At 44.2% G+C, this 22,191-nt stretch overlaps 1 protein-coding gene across 1 annotated transcript in view; it reads left to right on the top strand.

Moving 5' to 3' along the window:
• LOC132832435 (vesicle-trafficking protein SEC22b-like) overlaps positions 1–22,191 on the top strand; it is a 57,578-nt gene that overhangs the window by 19,856 nt on the left and 15,531 nt on the right. Inside the window, exon 2 of the mRNA XM_060850419.1 lies at positions 20,874–20,983. Within this exon, the coding sequence (XP_060706402.1) occupies positions 20,874–20,983 (110 nt within the window). The remainder of the gene's footprint in view (positions 1–20,873; positions 20,984–22,191) is intronic.

Here is a 22,191-nt window from a genome sequence, read left to right as displayed (position 1 = left end):
CCCCTCGATTAGATTCCAGTCTGTAACTCACCCCCAGGTATCGATTATTCTCTATATAAACGAACTGAACACCTCGATTAGATTCCGGTCTGTAACACACTCCCAGGTATCCATTATTCTGTATATAAACCATCTGAACCCCTCAATTAGATTCCAGTCTGTAACCCACTCCCAGTTATCCATTATTCTGTATATGAACCATCTGAACCCCTCGATTAGATTCCAGTCTGTAACTCACTCATAGGTATCCATTATTCTGTATATAAACCGTCTGAACCCCTTGATTAGATTCCAGTCTGTATCTCATCCCCAGGTATACACTCTTCTGTATATAAACCATCTGAACACCTCGATTAGATTCCATTCTGTAACTCACTCCCAGGTATCCATTATTCTGTATATAAACCATCTGAACCCCTCGATTAGCTTCCAGTCTGGAACTCACTCCCTGGTATCCATTATTCAGTATATAAACCATCTGATCCCCTCGATTAAATTCCAGTCTGTAACTCTCTCCCAGGTATCCATTATTCTGTATATAAACCATCAGAACCTCTCGATTTGATTCCAGTCTGTCACTCACCCGCAGGTATCCATTATTCTGTATCTAAATCATCTGAACCCCTTGATTAGATTCCATTTTGTAACTCACTCCCAGGTATCCATTATTCTGTATATAAACCATCAGAACCTCTCGATTTGATTCCAGTCTGTAACTCACCCCCAGGTATCCATTATTCTGTATCTAAACCATCTGAACCCCTCGATTAGATTCCAGTCTGTAACTCACTCCCAGGTATCCATTATTCTGTATCTAAATCATCTGAACCCCTCGATTAGATTCCAGTCTGTAACTCACTCCCAGGTATCCATTATTCTATATATAAACCATCTGAACCCCTCGATTAGACTCCAGTCTGTAACTCACTCCCAGGTATCCATTATTCTATATATAAACCATCTGAACCCCTCGATTAGACTCCAGTCTGTAACTCACTCCCAAGTATCCATTATTCTCTATATAACCATCTGAGCCTCTCCATTTGATCCCTGTCTGTAACTCAACCCCAGGAATCCGTTATTCTGTCTATAAACGATCTGAACCCCTCGATTTGATTCCAATCTGTAACTCACACCCAGGTATCCATTATTCTATGTATAAACCATAGGAACGCCTCGATTAGATTCCAGTCTGTAACTCACTCCCAGGTATCCAGTATTCTGTGTATAAACCATCTGAACCCCTCGATTAGATTCCAGTCTGTAACTCACTCCCTGGTATCCATTATTCTGTATGTAAACCATCTGAACCCCTCAATTAGATTCCAGTCTGTAACTCACTCCCAGGTATCCATTATTCTGTATATAAACCATCAGAACCCCTCGATTAGATTCCAGTCTGTAACGCACTCCCAGGTATCCAGTATTCTGTATATAAACCATCTGAACCCCTCGATTAGATTCCAGTCTGTACCTCACACCCAGGTATCCATTATTCTCTTTATAAACCATCTGAACCCCTCGATTATATTCCAGTCTGCAACTCACCCCCAGGTATCCATTATTCTCTATATAAACGAACTGAACAGCTCGATTAGATTCCAGTCTGTAACACACTCCCAGGTATCCATTATTCTGTATATAAACCATCTGAACCCCTTGATTAAATTCCAGGCTGGAACTCACTCCCAGGTATCCATTATTCTGTATATAGACCATCTGAACCCCTCGATTAGATTCCAGTCTGTAACTCACTCCCTGGGATCGATTATTGTGTATATAAATCATCTGAACCCCTCGATTAGATTCCAGTCTGTATCTCACCCCCAGGTATCCATTATTCTGTATATAAACCATCTGAACCCCTCGATTAGATTCCAGTCTGTAACTCACTCCCAGGTATCCATTATTCTGCATCTAAATCATCTGAACCCCTCGATTAGATTCCAGTCTGTAACTCACTCCCAGGTATCCATTATTCTATATATAAACCATCTGAACCCCTCGATTAGACTCCAGTCTGTAACTCACTCCCAAGTATCCATTATTCTCTATATAACCATCTGAGCCTCTCCATTTGATCCCTGTCTGTAACTCAAACCCAGGAATCCGTTATTCTGTCTATAAACGATCTGAACCCCTCGATTTGATTCCAATCTGTAACTCACACCCAGGTATCCATTATTCTATGTATAAACCATAGGAACGCCTCGATTAGATTCCAGTCTGTAACTCACTCACAGGTATCCATTACACTGTATATAAACCATCTGAACCCCTCGATTAGATTCCAGTCTGTAACTCACTCCCAGGTATCCAGTATTCTGTATATAAACCATCTGAACCCCTCAATTAGATTCCAGTGTGTAACCCTCTCCCTGGTATATATTATTCAGTATATAAACCATCTGAACCCCTCGATTAGATTGCAGTCTGTTCTCACCCCCCGGTATCCATTATTCTGTATATAAACCATCTGAACCCCTCGATTAGATTCCAGTCTGTAACTCACCCCCAGGTATCCATTATTCTGTATATAAACCATCTGAACCCCTCGATTAGATTGCAGTCTGTAACTCACTCCCAGGTATCCATTATTCTGTATCTAAATCATCTGAACCCATCGATTAGATTCCAGTCTGTAACTCACTCCCAGGTATCCATTATTCTATATACAAACAATCTGAACCCCTCGATTAAATTACAGTCTGTAACTCACCCCCAGGTATCCATTATTCTCTATATAAACCATCTGAACCCCTCGATTATATTCCAGTCTGCAACTCACCCCCAGGTATCCATTATTCTCTATCTAAACGAACTGAACCCCTCGATTAAATTCCAGGCTGGAACTCACTCCTAGGTATCCATTATTCTGTATATAAACCATCTGAACCTGTTGATTAGATGCCAGTCTGTAGCTCACTCCCAGGTATCCATTATTCTGTATATAAACCATCTGAACCCCTCGATTAAATTCCAGGCTGGAACTCACTCCCAGGTATCCATTATTCTGTATATAAACCATCTGAACCTGTTGATTAGATGCCAGTCTGTAGCTCACTCCCAGGTATCCATTATTCTGTATATAAACCATCTGAACCCCTCGATTAAATTCCAGGCTGGAACTCACTCCCAGGTATCCATTATTCTGTATATAAACCATCTGAACCCCTCGATTAAATTCCAGGCTGGAACTCACTCCCAGGTATCCATTATTCTGTATATAAACCATCTGAACCTGTTGATTAGATGCCAGTCTGTAGCTCACTCCCAGGTATCCATTATTCTGTATATAAACCATCTGAACCCCTCGATTAGACTCTTATCTGTAACTCAGTCCCAGGTATCCATTATTCTGTATCCAAAACATCTGAACCCTGATTAAATTCCAGTCTGTAACTCACTCCCAGGTATCCATTATTCTGTATATAAAACATCTGAACCTGTTGATTAGAATCCAGTCTGTAACTCTCTCCCAGGTATTCATTATTCTTTACGTAAACCATCTTAACCTCTCGATTAGATTCCAGTCTGTAATTCACTTCCTGGTACCCATTATTCTGTATATAAACCATCTGAACCCCTCGATTAGATTCCAGTCTGTAACTCACTCATAGGTATCCATTATTCTCTATATAACCGAACTGAACACCTCGATTAGATTCCAGTCTGATACACACTCCCAGGTATCCATTATTCTGTATATAGACCATCTGAACCCCTCGATAATATGCCAGACTGTAACCCAATCCCAGGTATCCACTAACCATATATCAACCATCTGAACCCCTCGATTAGATTCCAGTCTGTAACTCACCCCCAGGTATCCATTATTCTGAATATAAACCATCTGAACCCCTCGATTAAATTACAGTCTGTAACTCCCCCCCAGGTATCCATTATTCTCTATATAAACCATCTGAACCCCTCGATTAGATTCCAGTCTGTAACTCACACATAGGTATCCATTATTCTGTATATAAACCAACTGTGCCCCTCGATTTGATTCCAGTCTCTAACTCATCCCCAGGTATCCATTATTCTCTTTATAAACCATCTGAACCCCTCGATTATATTCCCGTCTGTAACTCACCCCCAGGTATCCATTATTCTCTATATAAACCATCTGAACCCCTCGATTAGATTCCAGTCTGTAACTCACTCATAGGTATTCATTATTCTGTATATAAACCAACTGAGCCCCTCGATTTGATTCCAGCCTCTAACTCACCCCCAGGTATCCATTATACTGTATATAAGCCATCTGAACCCCTCGATTAAATTACAGTCTGTAACTCACCCCCAGGTATCCATTATTCTCTATATAAACCATCTGAACCCCGCGATTAGATTCCAATCTGTAACTCACTCCCAGGTATTCATTATTCTGTATATAAACCATCTGAACCCCTCGATTAGAATCCAGTCTGTAACTCACTCCCAGGTATCAATTATGCTCTATATAAACGAACTGAACACCTCGATTAGATTCCGGTCTGTAACACACTCCCTGGTATCCATTATTCTGTATATAAACCAACTGAACCCGTCAATTTGATTCCAGTCTGTAACTCACTCCCAAGTGTCCGTTATTCTGTATATACACCATCTGAACCCCTCGATTAGATTCCAATCTGTAACTCACTCCCAGGTATCCATTATTCTGTATATAAACCATCTGAACCCCTCGATTAGATTCCAGTCTGTAACTCACTCCCAAGTGTCCGTTATTCTGCAGATAAACCATCTGAATCCCCCGATTAGATTGCAATCTGTAACTCACTCCCAGGTATCCATTATTCTGTATATAAACCATCTGAACCCCTCGACTAGATTCCAGTCTGTAACACACTCCCAGGTATCCATTATTCTCTATATAAACCAACTGAACCCCTCGATAAGATTCCAGTCTGTAACTCACTCCCAGGTATCCATTATTCTGTATATAAACCATCTGAACCCCTCGATTAGATTCCAGTCTGTAACTCACTCATAGGTATCCATTATTCTGTATGTAAACCATCTGAACCCCTCGATTAGATTCCAGTCTGCAACTCACCTCCAGGTATCCATTATTCTCTATATAAACGAACTGAACACCTCGATTAGATTCCAGTCTGATACACACTCCCAGGTATCCTTTATTCTCTTTATAAACCATCTGAACCCCTCGATTATATTCCAGTCTGTAACTCACCCCCAGGTATCGATTATTCTCTATATAAACCATCTGAACCCCGCGATTAGATTCCAATCTGTAACTCACTCCCAGGTATCCATTATTCTGTATATTATCCATCTGAACCCCTCGATTAGATTCCATTCTATAACACACTCCCAGGTATCCATTATTCTCTATATAAACCATCTGAACCCCGCGATTAGATTACAATCTGTAACTCACTCCCAGGTATCCATTATTCTGTACATAAACCATCTGAACCCCTCGATTAGATTCCAGTCTGTAACACACTCCCAGGTATCCATTATTCTGTATATAAACCATCTGAACCCCTCGATTAGAATCCAGTCTGTAACTCTTTCCCAGGTATCCAATATGCTCTATATATACGAATTGAACACCTCGATTAGATTCCAGTCTGTAACTCACTCCCAGGTATCCATTATTCTATATATAAACCATCTGAACCCCTCGATTAAATTACAGTCTGTAACTCACTCCCAGGTGTCCATTATTCTCTATATAAACCATCTGAACCCCTCGATTAGATTCCAGTCTGTAACTCACTCATAGGTATCCATTATTCTGTATATAAACCAACTGAGTCCCTCGATTTGATTCCAGTCTGTAACTCATCCCCAGGTATCCATTATTCTCTTTATAAACCATCTGAACCCTTCGATTAGATTCCAGTCTGTAACTCACCCCCACGTATCCATTATTCTCTATATAAACGAACTGAACACCTCGATTAGATTCCAGCCTGTAATACACTCTCCCAGGTATCCATTATTCTGTATATAAACGACCTGAACACCTCGATTAGATTCCGGTCTGTAACACACCCCCAGGTATCCATTATTCTGTATATAAACCATCTGAACCCCTCGATTAGATTCCAGTCTGTAACTCACTCCCAGGTATCCATTATTCTGTATATAAACCATCTGAACCCCTCGATTAGATTCCAGTCTGTAACTCACCCCCAGGTATCCATTATTCTGTATACAAACCAACTGAGCCCCTCGATTTGATTCCAGTCTCTAACTCACCCCCAGGTATCCATTATTCTCTATATAAACCATCTGAACCCCGCAATTAGATTCCAATCTGTAACTCACTCCCAGGTATCCATTATTCTGTATATCAACCATCTGAACCCCTCGATTAGATTCCATTCTGTAACACAATCCCAGGTATCCATTATTCTCTATATAAACCATCTGAACCCCTCGATTAGATTCCATTCTGTAACACACTCCCAGGTATCCATTATTCTCTATATAAACCATCTGAACCCCTCGATTAGAATCCAGTCTGTAACTCACTCCCAGGTATCCATTATGCTCTATATAAACGAACTGAACCCCTCGATTAGATTCCAGTCTGTAACTCACTCCCAGGTATCCATTATTCTGTATATAAACCATCTGAACCCCTCGATTGGAATCCAGTCTGTAACTCACTCCCAGGTATCCATTATTCTGTATATAATCCATCTGAAACCCTCGATTAGATTCCAGTCTGTAACTCACTCCCAGGTATCCATTATTCTCTATTAGATTAGATTACTTAGAGTGTGGAAACAGGCCCTTCGGCCCAACAAGTCCACACCGACCCGCCGAAGCGCAACCCACCCATACCCCTACATTTACCCCATATCTAACACTATGGGCAATTTAGCATGGCCAATTCAACTGACCAGCACATCTTTGGACTGTGGGAGGAAACCGGAGTACCCAGACGAAACCCACGCAGACACGGGGAGAATGTGCAAACTCCACACAGACAGTCGCCTTAGTCGGGAATTGAACCTGGGTCTCTGGCGCTGTGTGCCACCATGCCGCTAACTAGCCAGATATCAACCATCTGAACCCCTCGATTAGATTCCAGTCTATAACTCACTCCCAGGTATCCATTATACTATATATAAACTATCTGAACCCCTCGATTAAATTTCAGTCTGTAACTCACCCCCAGGTATTCATTATTCTCCATATAAACCAACTGAACCCCTCGATACGATTCCAGTCTGTAACTCACTCCCAGGTATCCATTATTCTGTATATAATCCATCTGAACCCCTCGATTAGATTCCATTCTATAACACACTCCCAGGTATCCATTATTCTCTATATAAACCATCTGAACCCCACGATTAGATTACAATCTGTAACTCACTCCCAGGTATCCATTATTCTGTATATAAACCATCTGAACCCCTCGATTAGATTCCAGTCTGTAACACACTCCCAGGTATCCATTATTCTATATATAAACCATCTGAACCCCTTGATTAGATTCGAGGCTGTAACTCACACCCAGGTATCCGTTATTCTGTATATAAACCATCTGAACCCCTCGATTAGATTCCATTCTTGTACCTCACACCCAGGTATCCGTTATTCTGTATATAAACCATCTGAACCCCTCGATTAGATTCCATTCTGTAACTCACTCCCAGGTATCCATTATTCTGTATATAAACTATCTGAACCCCTCGATTAAATTACAGTCTGTAACTCACCCCCAGGTATCCATTATTCTCTATATAAACCATCTGAACCCCTCGATTAGATTCCAGTCTGTAACTCACTCATAGGTATCCATTATTCTGTATATAAACCTTCTGAAACCCTCGATTATATTCCAGTCTGTAACTCACCCCCAGGTATCGATTATTCTCTATGTAAACGAACTGAACACCTCGATTAGATTCTGGTCTGTAACTCACTCCCAGGTATCCATTATTCTGTACATAAACCATCTGAACCCCTCGATTAGATTCCAGTCTGTAACACACTCCCAGGTATCCATTCTTCTCTACTAGATTAGATTAGACTTACAGTGTGGAAACAGGCCCTTCGGCCCAGCAAGTCCACACCGACCCGCCGAAGCGCAACCCACCCATACCCCTACATTTACCCCTTACCTAACACTACGGGCAATTTAGCATGGCCAATTCAACTGACCTGCACATCTTTGGACTGTGGGAGGAAACCGGAGTACCCAGACGAAACCCACGCAGACACGGGGAGAATGTACAAACTCCACACAGTCAGTCGCCTGAGATGGGAATTGAACCTGGGTCTCTGGCGCTGTTTGCCACCATGCCGCTAACTAGCCAGATATCAACCATCTGAACCCCTCGATTAGATTCCAGTCTGTAACTCACTCCCAGGTATCCATTATTCTGTATATAAACCATCTGAACCCCTCGATTAGATTCCAGTCTGTAACTCACTCCCAGGTATCCATTATTCTGTATATAAACCATCTGAACCTCACGATTAGGTTCCAGTCTCTAATTCACTCCCTGCTACCCATTATTCTGTACATAAACCATCTGAACCCCTCGATTAGATTCCAGTCTGTAACACGCTCCCAGGTAACCATTATTCTGTATATAAACCATCTGAACCCCTCGATTAGATTCCAGTCTGTAACTCACTCCCAAGTGTCCGTTATTCTGTATATAAACCATCTGAATCCCCCGATTAGATTCCAATCTGTAACGCACTCCAGGTATCCATTATTCTGTATATAAACCTTCTAAACCCCTCGATTAGAATCCAGTCTGTAACTCACCCCCAGGTATCCATTATTCTCTATTACCTTAGATTACTTACAGTGTGGAAACAGGCCCTTCGGCCCAACAAGTCCACACCGACCCGCCGAAGCGCAACCCACCCATACCCCTACATTTACCCCTTATCGAACACTACGGGCAATTTAGCATGGTCCATTCACCTGACCCGCACATCTTTGTGACTGTGGGAGGAAACCGGAGTACCCGGAGGAAACCCATGCAGACACGGGGAGAACGTGCAAACTCCACAAAATCAGTCGCCTGAGGTGGGAATTGAACCTGGGTCTCTGGCGCTGTGTGCCACCATGCCCCCCACTAACCATATATCAACCATCTGAACCCCTCGATTAGATTCCAGTCTGTAACACACTCCCAGGTATCCATTATTCTCTATATAAACCATCTGAACCCCTCGATTAGATTCCAATCTGTAACTCACTCATAGGTATCCATTATTCTGTATATAAACCAACTGAGCCCCTCGATTTGATTCCAGTCTCTAACACATCCCCAGGTATTCATTATTCTCTTTATAAACCATCACACCCAGGTATCCGTTATTCTGTATATAAACCATCTGAACCCCTCGATTAGATTCCAGTCTGTAACTCACTCCCAGGTATCCATTATTCTGTATATAAACCATCTGAACCCCTCGATTAGATTCCAGTCTGTAACTCACTCCCAGGTATCCATTATGCTCTATATAAACAAATTGAACACCTCGATTAGATTCCAGTCTGTAACTCACTCCCAGGTATCTATTATTCTGTATATAAACCATCTGAAACCCTCGATTAGATTCCAGTCTGTAACTCACTCCCAGGTATCCATTATTCTGTATATAAACCATCTGAACCCCTCGATTGGAATCCAGTCTGTAACTCACTCCCAGGTATCCATTATTCTCTATTAGATTAGATTACTTACAGCGTGGAAACAGGCCCTACGGCCCAACAAGTCCACACCGACCCGCCGAAGCACAACCCACCCATACCCCTACATTTACCCCATATGTAGCACTACGGGCAATTTAGCATGGCCAATTCAACTGACCTGCACATCTTTGGACTGTGGGAGGAAACCGGAGTACCCAGACGAAACCCACGCAGACACGGGGAGAATGTGCATACTCCACAAAGTCAGTCGCCTGAGTCGGGAATTGAACCTTGGTCTCTGGCGCTATGTGCCACCATGCCGCTAACTAGCCAGATATCAACCATCTGAACCCCTCGATTAGATTCCAGTCTGTAACTCACACCCAGGTATCCATTATTCTGTATCTAAACCATCTGAACCCCTCGATTAGATTCCAGTCTGTAACTCACTCCCAGGTATCAATTATTCTGTATCTAAATCATCTGAACCCCTCGATTAGATTCCAGTCTGTAACTCACTCCCAGGTATCTATTATTTTCGAGATAAACCATCTGAACCCCTCGATTTGATTCCAGTCTGTAACTCACTCCCAGGTAACCATTATTCTGTATATAAACCATCTGAACCCCTCGATTAGAATCCAATCTGTTCCTCACCCCCAGGTATCTGTCATTCTGTATATAAACCATCTTAACCTCTCGATTAGATTCCAGTCTGTAATTCACTTCCTGGTACCCATTATTCTGTAAATAAATCATCTGAACCCCTCGATTAGATTCCAGTCTGTAACACACTCCCAGGTATCCATTATTCTATATATAAACCATCTGAACCCCTCGATTAGATTCCAGTCTGTAACTCACTCCCAGGTATCCATTATGCTCTATATAAACGAATTGAACACCTCGATTAGATTCCAGTCTGTAACTCACTCCCAGGTATCTATTATTCTGTATATAAACCATCTGAAACCCTCGATTAGATTCCAGTCTGTAACTCACTCCCAGGTATCCATTATTCTGTATATAAACCATCTGAACCCCTCGATTGGAATCCAGTCTGTAACTCACTCCCAGGTATCCATTATTCTGTATATAAACCATCTGAACCCCTCGATTAGATTCCAGTCTGTAACTCACTCCCAGGTATCCATTATTCTGTATATAAACCATCTGAACCCCTCGATTAGATTCCAGTCTGTAACTCACTCCCAGGTATCCATTATTCTCTATTACCTTAGATTACTTACAGTGTGGAAACAGGCCCTACGGCCCAACAAGTCCACACCGACCCGCCGAAGCGCAACCCACCCATACCCCTACATTTACCCCATATGTAGCACTACGGGCAATTTAGCATGGCCAATTCAACTGACCCGCACATCTTTGGACTGTGGGAGGAAACCGGAGTACCCAGACGAAACCCACGCAGACACGGGGAGAATGTGCATACTCCACAAAGTCAGTCGCCTGAGTCGGGAATTGAACCTTGGTCTCTGGCGCTATGTGCCACCATGCCGCTAACTAGCCAGATATCAACCATCTGAACCCCTCGATTAGATTCCAGTCTGTAACTCACACCCAGGTATCCATTATTCTGTATCTAAACCATCTGAACCCCTCGATTAGATTCCAGTCTGTAACTCACTCCCAGGTATCCATTATTCTGTACATAAACCATCTGAACCCCTCGATTAGATTCCAGTCTGTAACTCACTCCCATGTATCAATTATTCTGTATCTAAATCATCTGAACCCCTCGATTAGATTCCAGTCTGTAACTCACTCCCAGGTATCTATTATTTTCGAGATAAACCATCTGAACCCCTCGATTTGATTCCAGTCTGTAACCCCATCCCAGGTAACCATTATTCTGTATATAAACCATCTGAACCCCTCGATTAGAATCCAATCTGTTACTCACCCCCAGGTATCTGTCATTCTGTATATAAACCATCTTAACCTCTCGATTAGATTCCAGTCTGTAATTCACTTCCTGGTACCCATTATTCTGTAAATAAACCATCTGAACCCCTCGATTAGATTCCAGTCTGTAACACACTCCCAGGTATCCATTATTCTGTATATAAACCATCTGAACCCCTCAATTAGATTCCAGTCTGTAACTCACTCCCAGGTATCCATTATTCTGTATATAAACCATCTGAGCGTCTCCATTTGATTCCAGTCTGTAACTCAACGCCAGGAATCCGTTATTCTGTCTATAAACCATCTGAACCCCTCGATTTGATTCCAGTCAGGACCTCCCTCCCAGATATCCATTAATCGATATGTCAACCATCTCAACCCCTCGATTAGATTCCTGTCTGTAGCTCACCCACCGGAATCCGTTATTCTGTATATAAATCATCTGAACCCCTGAATTTGATTCCAATCTGTAACTCACACCCAGGTATCCATTACACTGTATATAAAACATCTGAACCCCTCGATTAGATTCCAGTCTGTAACTCACTCCCAGGTATCCAGTATTCTGTATATAAACCATCTGAACCCCTCGATTAAATTCCAGTCTGTACCTCACACCCAGGTATCCATTATTCTGTATATAAACCATCTGAACCCCTCAATTAGATTCCAGTCTGCAACTCACCCCCAGATATCCATTATTCTCTATATAAACGAACTGAACAGCTCGATTAGATTCCAGTCTGTAACACACTCCCAGGTATCCATTATTCTGTATATAAACCATCTGAACCCCTCGATTAAATTCCAGGCTGGAACTCACTCCCAGGTATCCATTATTCTGTATATAGACCATCTGAACCTGTTGATTAGATTCCAGCCTGTAGCTCACACCCAGGTATCCATTATTCTGTATATAAACCATCTGAACCCCTCAATTAGAATCCAGTCTGTAGCTCTCTCCCAGGTATCCATTATTCTGTATATAAACCATCTGAACCCCTCGATGAGATTCCAGTCTGTAACTCACTCCCAGGTATCCAGTATTCTGTATATAAACCATCTGAACACCTCGATTAGATTCCAGTCTGTGACTTACACCCAGGTATCCATTATTCTGTATGTAACCCATCTGAACCCCTCAATTAGATTCCAGTGTGTAACCCTCTCCCTGGTATATATTATTCAGTATATAAACCATCTGAACCCCTCAATTAGATTCCAGTCTGTAACTCACTCCCTGGGATCGATTATTGTGTATATAAACCATCTGAACCCCTCGATTCGATTCCAGTCTGTATCTCACCCCCAGGTATCCATTATTCTGTAGAGAAACCATCTGAAACGCTCGATTAGATTCCAGTCTGTAACTCACCCCCAGGTATCCATTATTCTGTATATAAACCATCTGAACCCCTCGATTAGATTCCAGTCTGTAACTCACTCCCAGGTATCCATTATTCTGTATCTAAATCATCTGAACCCCTCGATTAGATTCCAGTCTGTAACTCACTCCCAGGTATCCATTATTCTATATATAAACCATCTGAACCCCTCGATTAGACTCCAGTCTGTAACTCACTCCCAAGTATCCATTATTCTCTATATAACCATCTGAGCCTCTCCATTTGATCCCTGTCTGTAACTCAACCCCAGGAATCCGTTATTCTGTCTATAAACGATCTGAACCCCTCGATTTGATTCCAATCTGTAACTCACACCCAGGTATCCATTATTCTATGTATAAACCATAGGAACGCCTCGATTAGATTCCAGTCTGTAACTCACTCACAGGTATCCAGTATTCTGTATATAAACCATCTGAACCCCTCGATTAGATTCCAGTCTGTAACTCACTCCCTGGTATCCATTATTCTGTATGTAAACCATCTGAACCCCTCAATTAGATTCCAGTCTGTAACTCACTCCCAGGTATCCATTATTCTGTATATAAACCATCAGAACCCCTCGATTAGATTCCAGTCTGTAACGCACTCCCAGGTATCCAGTATTCTGTATATAAACCATCTGAACCCCTCGATTAGATTCCAGTCTGTACCTCACACCCAGGTATCCATTATTCTCTTTATAAACCATCTGAACCCCTCGATTATATTCCAGTCTGCAACTCACCCCCAGGTATCCATTATTCTCTATATAAACGAACTGAACAGCTCGATTAGATTCCAGTCTGTAACACACTCCCAGGTATCCATTATTCTGTATATAAACCATTTGAACCCCTTGATTAAATTCCAGGCTGGAACTCACTCCCAGGTATCCATTATTCTGTATATAGACCATCTTAACCTGTTGATTAGATTCCAGCCTGTAGCTCACACCCAGGTATCCATTATTCTGTATATAAACCATCTGAACCCCTCAATTAGAATCCAGTCTGTAGCTCTCTCCCAGGTATCCAGTATTCTGTATATAAACCATCTGAACACCTCGATTCGATTCCAGTCTGTGACTTACACCCAGGTATCCATTATTCTGTATGTAACCCATCTGAACCCCTCAATTAGATTCCAGTGTGTAACCCTCTCCCTGGTATATATTATTCAGTATATAAACCATCTGAACCCCTCAATTAGATTCCAGTCTGTAACTCACTCCCTGGGATCGATTATTGTGTATATAAACCATCTGAACCCCTCGATTAGATTCCAGTCTGTATCTCACCCCCAGGTATCCATTATTCTGTAGAGAAACCATCTGAAACCCTCGATTAGATTCCAGTCTATAACTCGCCCCCAGGTATCCATTATTCTGTATATAAACCATCTGAACCCCTCGATTAGATTCCAGTCTGTAACTCACTCCCAGGTATCCATTATTCTGTATATAAAACATCTGAACCTGTTGATTAGAATCCAGTCTGTAACTCTCTCCCAGGTATTCATTATTCTTTACGTAAACCATCTTAACCTCTCGATTAGATTCCAGTCTGTAATTCACTTCCTGGTACCCATTATTCTGTATATAAACCATCTGAACCCCTCGATTAGATTCCAGTCTGTAACTCACTCATAGGTATCCATTATTCTGTATATAAACCAACTGAGCCCCTCGATTTGATTCCAGTCTGTAACTCATCCCCAGGTATCCATTATTCTCTTTATAAACCATCTGAACCACTCGATTATATTCCAGTCTGCAACTCACCCCCAGGTATCCATTATTCTCTATATAAACGAACTGAACACCTCGATTAGATTCCAGTCTGTAACACACTCCCAGGTATCCATTATTCTGTATATAAACCATCTGAACCCCTCGGTTAAATTCCAGGCTGGAACTCACTCCCAGGTATCCATTATTCAGTATGTAAACCATCTGAACCTGTTGATTAGATTCCAGCCTATAGCTCACACCCAGGTATCCATTATTCTGTATATAAACCATCTGAACCCCTCGATTAGAATCCAGTCTGTAACTCACTCCCAGGTATCCATTATTCTGTATATAAACCATCTGAACCCCTCGATTAGATTCCAGTCTGTAAGTCACTCCCAGGTATCCACTATTCTCTATATAACCGTCTGAGCCTTTCCATTTGATCCCTGTCTGTAACTCAACCCCAGGAATCCATTATTCTGTCTATAAACCATCTTAACCTCTCGATTAGATTCCAGTCTGTAATTCACTTCCTGGTACCCATTATTCTGTATATAAACCATCTGAACCCCTTGATTAGATTCCAGTCTGTAACTCACTCCCAGGTATCCAGTATTCTGTATATAAACCATCTGAACCCCTCGATTAAATTCCAGTCTGTACCTCACACCCAGGTATCCATTATTCTCTATATAAACCATCTGAACCCCTCGATTAGATTCCAGTCTGTAACTCACTCCCAGGTGTCCATTATTCTATGTATAAACCATCGGAACGCCTCGATTAGATTCCAGTCTGTAACTCACTCCCAGGTATCCATTATTCTATATATAAACCATCTGAACCCCTCGATTAGATTCCAGTCTGTAACTCTCTCCCAGGTATCCATTATTCTGTATATAAACCATCTTAACCTCTCGATTAGATTCCAGTCTGTAACTCACTCCCAGGTATCCATTATTCTGTATGTAAACCATCTGAACCCCTCAATTAGATTCTAGTCTGTAACTCACTCCCAGGTATCCATTATTCTGTATATAAACCATCTGAACCCCTCGGTTAGATTCCAGTCTGGAACTCACTCCCAGGTATCCATTATTCTCTATATAAACCATCTGAACCCCTCAATTAGATTTCAGTCTGTAACTCACTCATAGGTATTCATTATTCTGTATATAAACCATCTGAACCCCTCGGTTAGATTCCAATCTGGAACTCACTCCCAGGTATCCATTATTCTGTATATAAAACATCTGAACCTGTTGATTAGAATCCAGTCTGTAACTCTCTCCCAGGTATTCATTATTCTTTACGTAAACCATCTTAACCTCTCGATTAGATTCCAGTCCGTAATTCACTTCCTGGTACCCATTATTCTGTATATAAACCATCTGAACCCCTCGATTAAATTCCAGTCTGTAACTCACTCATAGGTATCCATTATTCTGTATATAAACCAACTGAGCCCCTCGATTTGATTCCAGTCTGTAACTCATCCCCAGATATCCATTATTCTCTTTATAAACCATCTGAACCACTCGATTATATTCCAGTCTGCAACTCACCCCCAGGTATCCATTATTCTGTATATAAACCATCTGAACCCCTCGGTTAAATTCCAGGCTGGAACTCACTCCCAGGTATCCATTATTCAGTATGTAAACCATCTGAACGTGTTGATTAGATTCCAGCCTATAGCTCACACCCAGGTATCCATTATTCTGTATATAAACCATCTGAACCCCTCGATTAGATTCCAGTCTGTAACTCACTCCCAGGTATTCACTATTCTCTATATAACCGTCTGAGCCTCTCCATTTGATCCCTGTCTGTAACTCAACCCCAGGAATCCATTATTCTGTCTATAAACCATCTGAACCCCTCGATTTGATTCCCATCTGTAACTCACACCCAGGTATCCATTATTCTATGTATAAACCTTCGGAACGCCTCGATTCAACTCTATTCTGTAACTCAGTCCCAGGTATCCATTACTCTGTATATAAACCACCTTAACCTCTCGATTAGATTCCAGTCTGTAACTCACTCCCAGGTATCGTCATTCTGTATATAAACCATCTGAACCCCTCGATTAGATTCTATTCTGTAACTCCCTCCCAGGTATCTATTATTCTGTATATAAACCATCTGAACCCATTTAAATTCCAGTCTGTAACTCACTCCCAGGTATCTCTTATTCTGTATGGAAACCATCTGAATCCCTCGATTTTATTCCAGTCTGTATCTCACCCCCAGGCATACATTCTTCTGTATATAAACCATGTGAACCACTCGATTAGATTCCAGACTGTAACTCACTCCCAGGTATCCATTATTCTGTATATAAACCATCTTAACCTCTCGATTAGATTCCAGTCTGTAACTCACTCCCAGGTATCCGTTACTCTGTATATAAACCATCTTAACCTCTCGATTAGATTCCAGTCTGTTACTCACCCCCAGGTATCGTCATTCTGTATATAAACCATCTGAACCCCTTGATTTGATTCCAGTCTGTAATTCACTCCCTTGTACCCATTATTCTGTATATAAACAATCTGAACCCCTTGATTAGATTCCATTCTGTAACTCCCTCCCAGGTATCTAGTATTCTGTATATAAACCATCTGAACCCAGATTAATTTCCAGTCTGCAACTCTGTACCAGGTGATCCATTATTCTGTGTATAAACCATCTGAACCCCTCGATTTGATTCCAGTCTGTAACTCACCCCCAGGTATCCATTATTCTGTATATTATATTACTTACAGTGTGGAAACAGGCCCTTCGGCCCAACAAGTCCACACCGACCCGCCGAAGCGCAACCCACCCATACCCCTACATATACCCCTTACCTAACACTACGGGCAATTTAGCATGGCCCATTCACCTGACCTGCACATCTTTGGACTGTGGGAGGAATCCAGAGCACCCGGAGGAAACCCACGCAGACACGGGGAGAACGTGCAAACTCCACACAGTCAGTCGCCTGAGATGGGAATTGAACCCGGGTCTCGGGCACTGTGAGGCAGCAGTGCTAACCACTGTGCCACCGTGCCGCCCACCGTCTGAACCCCTCGATTCGATTCCAGTCTGTAACTCACACCCAGGTATCCGTTTTTCTGTATTTAAATCTCTGTCAGAGAGTCAGTCGTGACGGTGTGTTGCACTGTCATGAGTGTGTGAGTCAGTCTTTACATTGCAACAACTCCTCCTTTCCCTTCGTTCCTCTTTCCCCAATTCCACTCCAATTCACATTCAACACGTACTCTCATGTTACTGCTTTACCCATCCAGTCTTCGTGGCCCTGGTGAACATTGGATCTAGAACCATAGAATCCCTGTTGTGTGGGAGCTGGGAATTCATCCATCGAGTCCACCGCTTCCCATTGGCCAGCAGCCTATTCCTTTAACCCTGCGTTTCCCATGGTGAACCCATTTCACCTGCGTGCCTTTGCCCTGATGGGGAGAAGCTGGAGCACCCGGAGGAAACCACGCAGACACGGGGAGAGTGTGCAAACTCCACCCAGTCACCCGAGGCTGGGTTCGAACTCGTGTCCCCGGGGCTGTGAGGCAGCAGTGCTAACCACCGGGCCACTGCACTTGCCGTGGTAACAGCATCTCTGTCCACTCCAAGTATTCCACGTCTTATTGCAGACCTGTCCCTACACCTGGTGCAGCAATAGACGTAAACATCACCACGGGAGAAGGCCCAGGGTAGTCAGATAGTGGGCCTGGTCAGCGGGTCAGGAAAGTACCTGATTCTCCCTCCCATTGTGTCAATGTTTGCCTGTATCGGAACAGATTCTCATCTCAGCAAACACAAACAGTCGATTGCAAACTGCTCAGGGCGGACGAGCCCTGGTGCTCAGCAAGGATGGTCAGAATCTGTCACAGATCCACAGTTCTGTCTGTCAGAGAGCCTGGCTGTCACCAGGTTGTACAGAGTGATGGGGAGTGAACGGCAGAGTCCACTCTCACCATGCTGATGTGCTCTGCAAATACTTCAGCACAGTGTTGGGGAGCATTTCCCAGTATCTAACCCTGTACTGTCCCTGTCCCAGTATCTAATCCCGTACTGTCCCTGTCCCAGTATCTAACCCTGTACTGTCCCTGTCCTGGGAGGGTTTGATGGGGACAGTGTAGAGGGAGCTTTACTCTGTATCTAACCCCGTGCTGTCCCTGTCCTGGGAGTGTTTGATGGGGGACAGTGTAGAGGGAGCTTTACTCTGTATCTAACCCCGTGCTGTCCCTGTCCTGGGAGTGTTTGATGGGGGACAGTGTAGAGGAAGCTTTACTCTGTATCTAACCCCGTGCTGTCCCTGTCCTGGGAGTGTTTGATGGGGGACAGTGTAGAGGAAGCTTTACTCTGTATCTAACCCCGTGCTGTCCCTGTCCTGGGAGGGTTTGGTGGTGCTGAACCTTATGCTGATGTACTCTACAATAACACTGCTCTGTGAAGTTCATGTGAGGGTACTGTAGTTACTGTAATGTGGTCAGCCAAGTGCACCACTTGGAACATGAGTGCGCTGCCTGGACCAGATTACCAGCCCCAATCAGGGAGTCCTGGCTGACAGGTACAAACTGGAGTTGGCTCTGAGGGAGCTGGGTCAGTGTCCCGGACTCACCGTTTGTGAACAAAGGGGGACTTGTTGATGGCATACCCGCCTCTGTAGAACTATTTCAGGTTGTTTTTCAGATTTGTGGAGGGGAGTGGTCTGATGTCTCAATATTGGAGCATAATTTCAACATTGGTTCCTTGCACAAAAGCAGGACATATAAGAGAAGACAATCATAGACCCTCCGTAGCGTAATTAACCCAGACCCATTCCCCTACCCTATTACTCTACATTAACCCCTGACTAATGCACCCAACCTACACATCCCTGAACACTGTGTACAACCTCGCACGGCCAATCCACCCTAACCTGCACATCTTTGGACTGTGGGAGGAAACCGGAGCATCCGGAGGAAGCCCACGCAGAGAATGTGTAAACTCCACACAGACAGTCGCCCGAGGCTGGAATCGAACCCAGGTCCCTGGTGCTGGGAGGCAGCAGCGCTAACCACTGAGCCGCCATGCCACCCCTGAATAGGCTCTTACCTGGGGAAGGGCTTCTTGCCCGATTTTCCTGCCTCTTGGATGCTGTGTGACCTGCTGTGCTTTTCCAGCACCTCACACTCGACTCTATTACCTGGGGAAGACAGGCGAACAGCTCGCACTGATAATGGGAAGGTTGGAAATTACGCCAGAAGGGCTTCAGATTGGAAATGTAGTGAGGTAGCTGAGATGTGTGGGCCAAAGACTGGGGGCTCTGTATGTAACACAGGGTGTAGTGAAGGGACGGTGAGCTGACTGTGTGGTATCTCCCAGACCACAAAAGAGTGGAGTGCGAATTATGGGGGTGTTAGAGGGAGCTTATGTAACTCTGGTTAAGAAACGGCCAGTGCATGGGTCCCAGCCCTGAAAGGGTCTTTGAGAGGCAGGAAGTCGGTGGCACAGTGGTTAGCACTGCTGCCTCACAGCGCCAGAGACCCGGGTTCAATTCCCGCCTCAGGCGACTGACTGTGTGGAGTTTGCACATTCTCCCCGTGTCTGCGTGGGTTTCCTCCGGGTGCTCCGGTTTCCTCCCACAAAGATGTGCAGGTTAGGTGAATTGGCCATGGTAAATTTCCTGTAGTGTTAGGTAAGGGGTAAATGTAGGGGTATGGGTGGGTTGTGCTTCGGTGGGTCGGTGTGGACTTGTTGGGCCGAAGGGCCTGTTTCCACACTGTAAGTAATCTAATCTAATTAAAGTGACACAGGATTTTTCTAGGCAATGTTTGCGAGGGTTTGACCCATTGGGTTCGGTGGGAGAAGCTGGGGGATCGATTCTCCCTGGGACAGAGAGGGTAGGGACGGAGTGAGGGGAGCGGGGAATCTGATGGGATTGTCCCAATCCGTGACAAGTACCACCCCCGCAAACCCTCCTCGATGTTCTGAAGACGTTGAGGGCTCAGGAGGATTGGAAATGGGACCAGCGCTCAAAGGGAAATCAGCTTCCAAGACTCAGGGGATCGAGGTGGGGGAGAGGGGACAGGTGGAGTCAGATGGAGGGTTGTGCTCTTAAAAACGGGCAGGCAGGTGTTGGATAGGCCGAATGGTCGGTGAGTAATGCTGTTTGTCCTTACAGTCAGGGCGAAACCTGCAGGAGTATCAGAACCAGGCCAAGCAGCTCTTCCGGAAGTTGACGGAACATTCTCCGACCCGGTGCACCCTGGAGACCGGCCTCCTGATGTTTCAGTAGGTATCAGGGAGCGCAGGGTGATGGATTGGTGTGGGTGCGGTGCAGCAGCGTTACTGTGCAGGGACCCGCGAGGGGGAGGAGGGGGCCAATGCCAGAATATCTGGTCACCCTGGCCATAGGGGAGCAACTTCAGCAGAGGATAACGCTGAGGGACATTGGGAAGCTGTTACCCCCCAGTTACTGTGTGAGTGTAGGTGCTGAGGGTAACACTGAGGGACATTGGGAAGCTGTTACCCCCAGTTACTGTGTGAGTGTAGGTGCTGAGGGTAACACTGAGGGACATTGGGAAGCTGTTACCCCCCAGTTACTGTGTGAGTGTAGGTGCTGAGGGTAACGCTGAGGGACATTGGGAAGCTGTTACCCCCCAGTTACTGTGTGAGTGTAAGTGCTGAGGGTAACACTGAGGGACGTTGGGAAGCTGTTACCCCCCAGTTACTGTGTGAGTGTAGGTGCTGAGGGTAACACTGAGGGACATTGGGAAGCTGTTACCCCCCAGTTACTGTGTGAGTGTAGGTGCTGAGAGTAACACTGAGGGACATTGGGAAGCTGTTACCCCCCAGTTACTGTGTGAGTGTAGGTGCTGAGAGTAACACTGAGGGACATTGGGAAGCTGTTACCCCCCAGTTACTGTGTGAGTGTAGGTGCTGAGGGTAACACTGAGGGACGTTGGGAAGCTGTTACCCCCCAGTTACTGTGTGAGTGTAAGTGCTGAGGGTAACGCTGAGGGACATTGGGAAGCTGTTACCCCTCAGTTACTGTGTGAGTGTAGGTGCTGAGGGTAACACTGAGGGACATTGGGAAGCTGTTACCCCTCAGTTACTGTGTGAGTGTAGGTGCTGAGGGTAACACTGAGGGACATTGGGAAGCTGTTACCCCTCAGTTACTGTGTGAGTGTAGGTGCTGAGGGTAACACTGAGGGACATTGGGAAGCTGTTACTCCCCAGTTACTGTGTGAGTGTAGGTGCTGAGAGTAACACTGAGGGACATTGGGAAGCTGTTACCCCCCAGTTACTGTGTGAGTGTAGGTGCTGAGGGTAACACTGAGGGACATTGGGAAGCTGTTACTCCCCAGTTACTGTGTGAGTGTAGGTGCTGAGAGTAACACTGAGGGACATTGGGAAGCTGTTACCCCTCAGTTACTGTGTGAGTGTAGGTGCTGAGGGTAACACTGAGGGACATTGGGAAGCTGTTACCCCTCAGTTAC

Source organism: Hemiscyllium ocellatum, chromosome 35 (genome assembly GCF_020745735.1).
Source record: "Hemiscyllium ocellatum isolate sHemOce1 chromosome 35, sHemOce1.pat.X.cur, whole genome shotgun sequence".
Taxonomy (NCBI): Eukaryota; Metazoa; Chordata; class Chondrichthyes; order Orectolobiformes; family Hemiscylliidae; genus Hemiscyllium; species Hemiscyllium ocellatum.
This window is presented reverse-complemented; position numbering and strand designations above follow the sequence as displayed.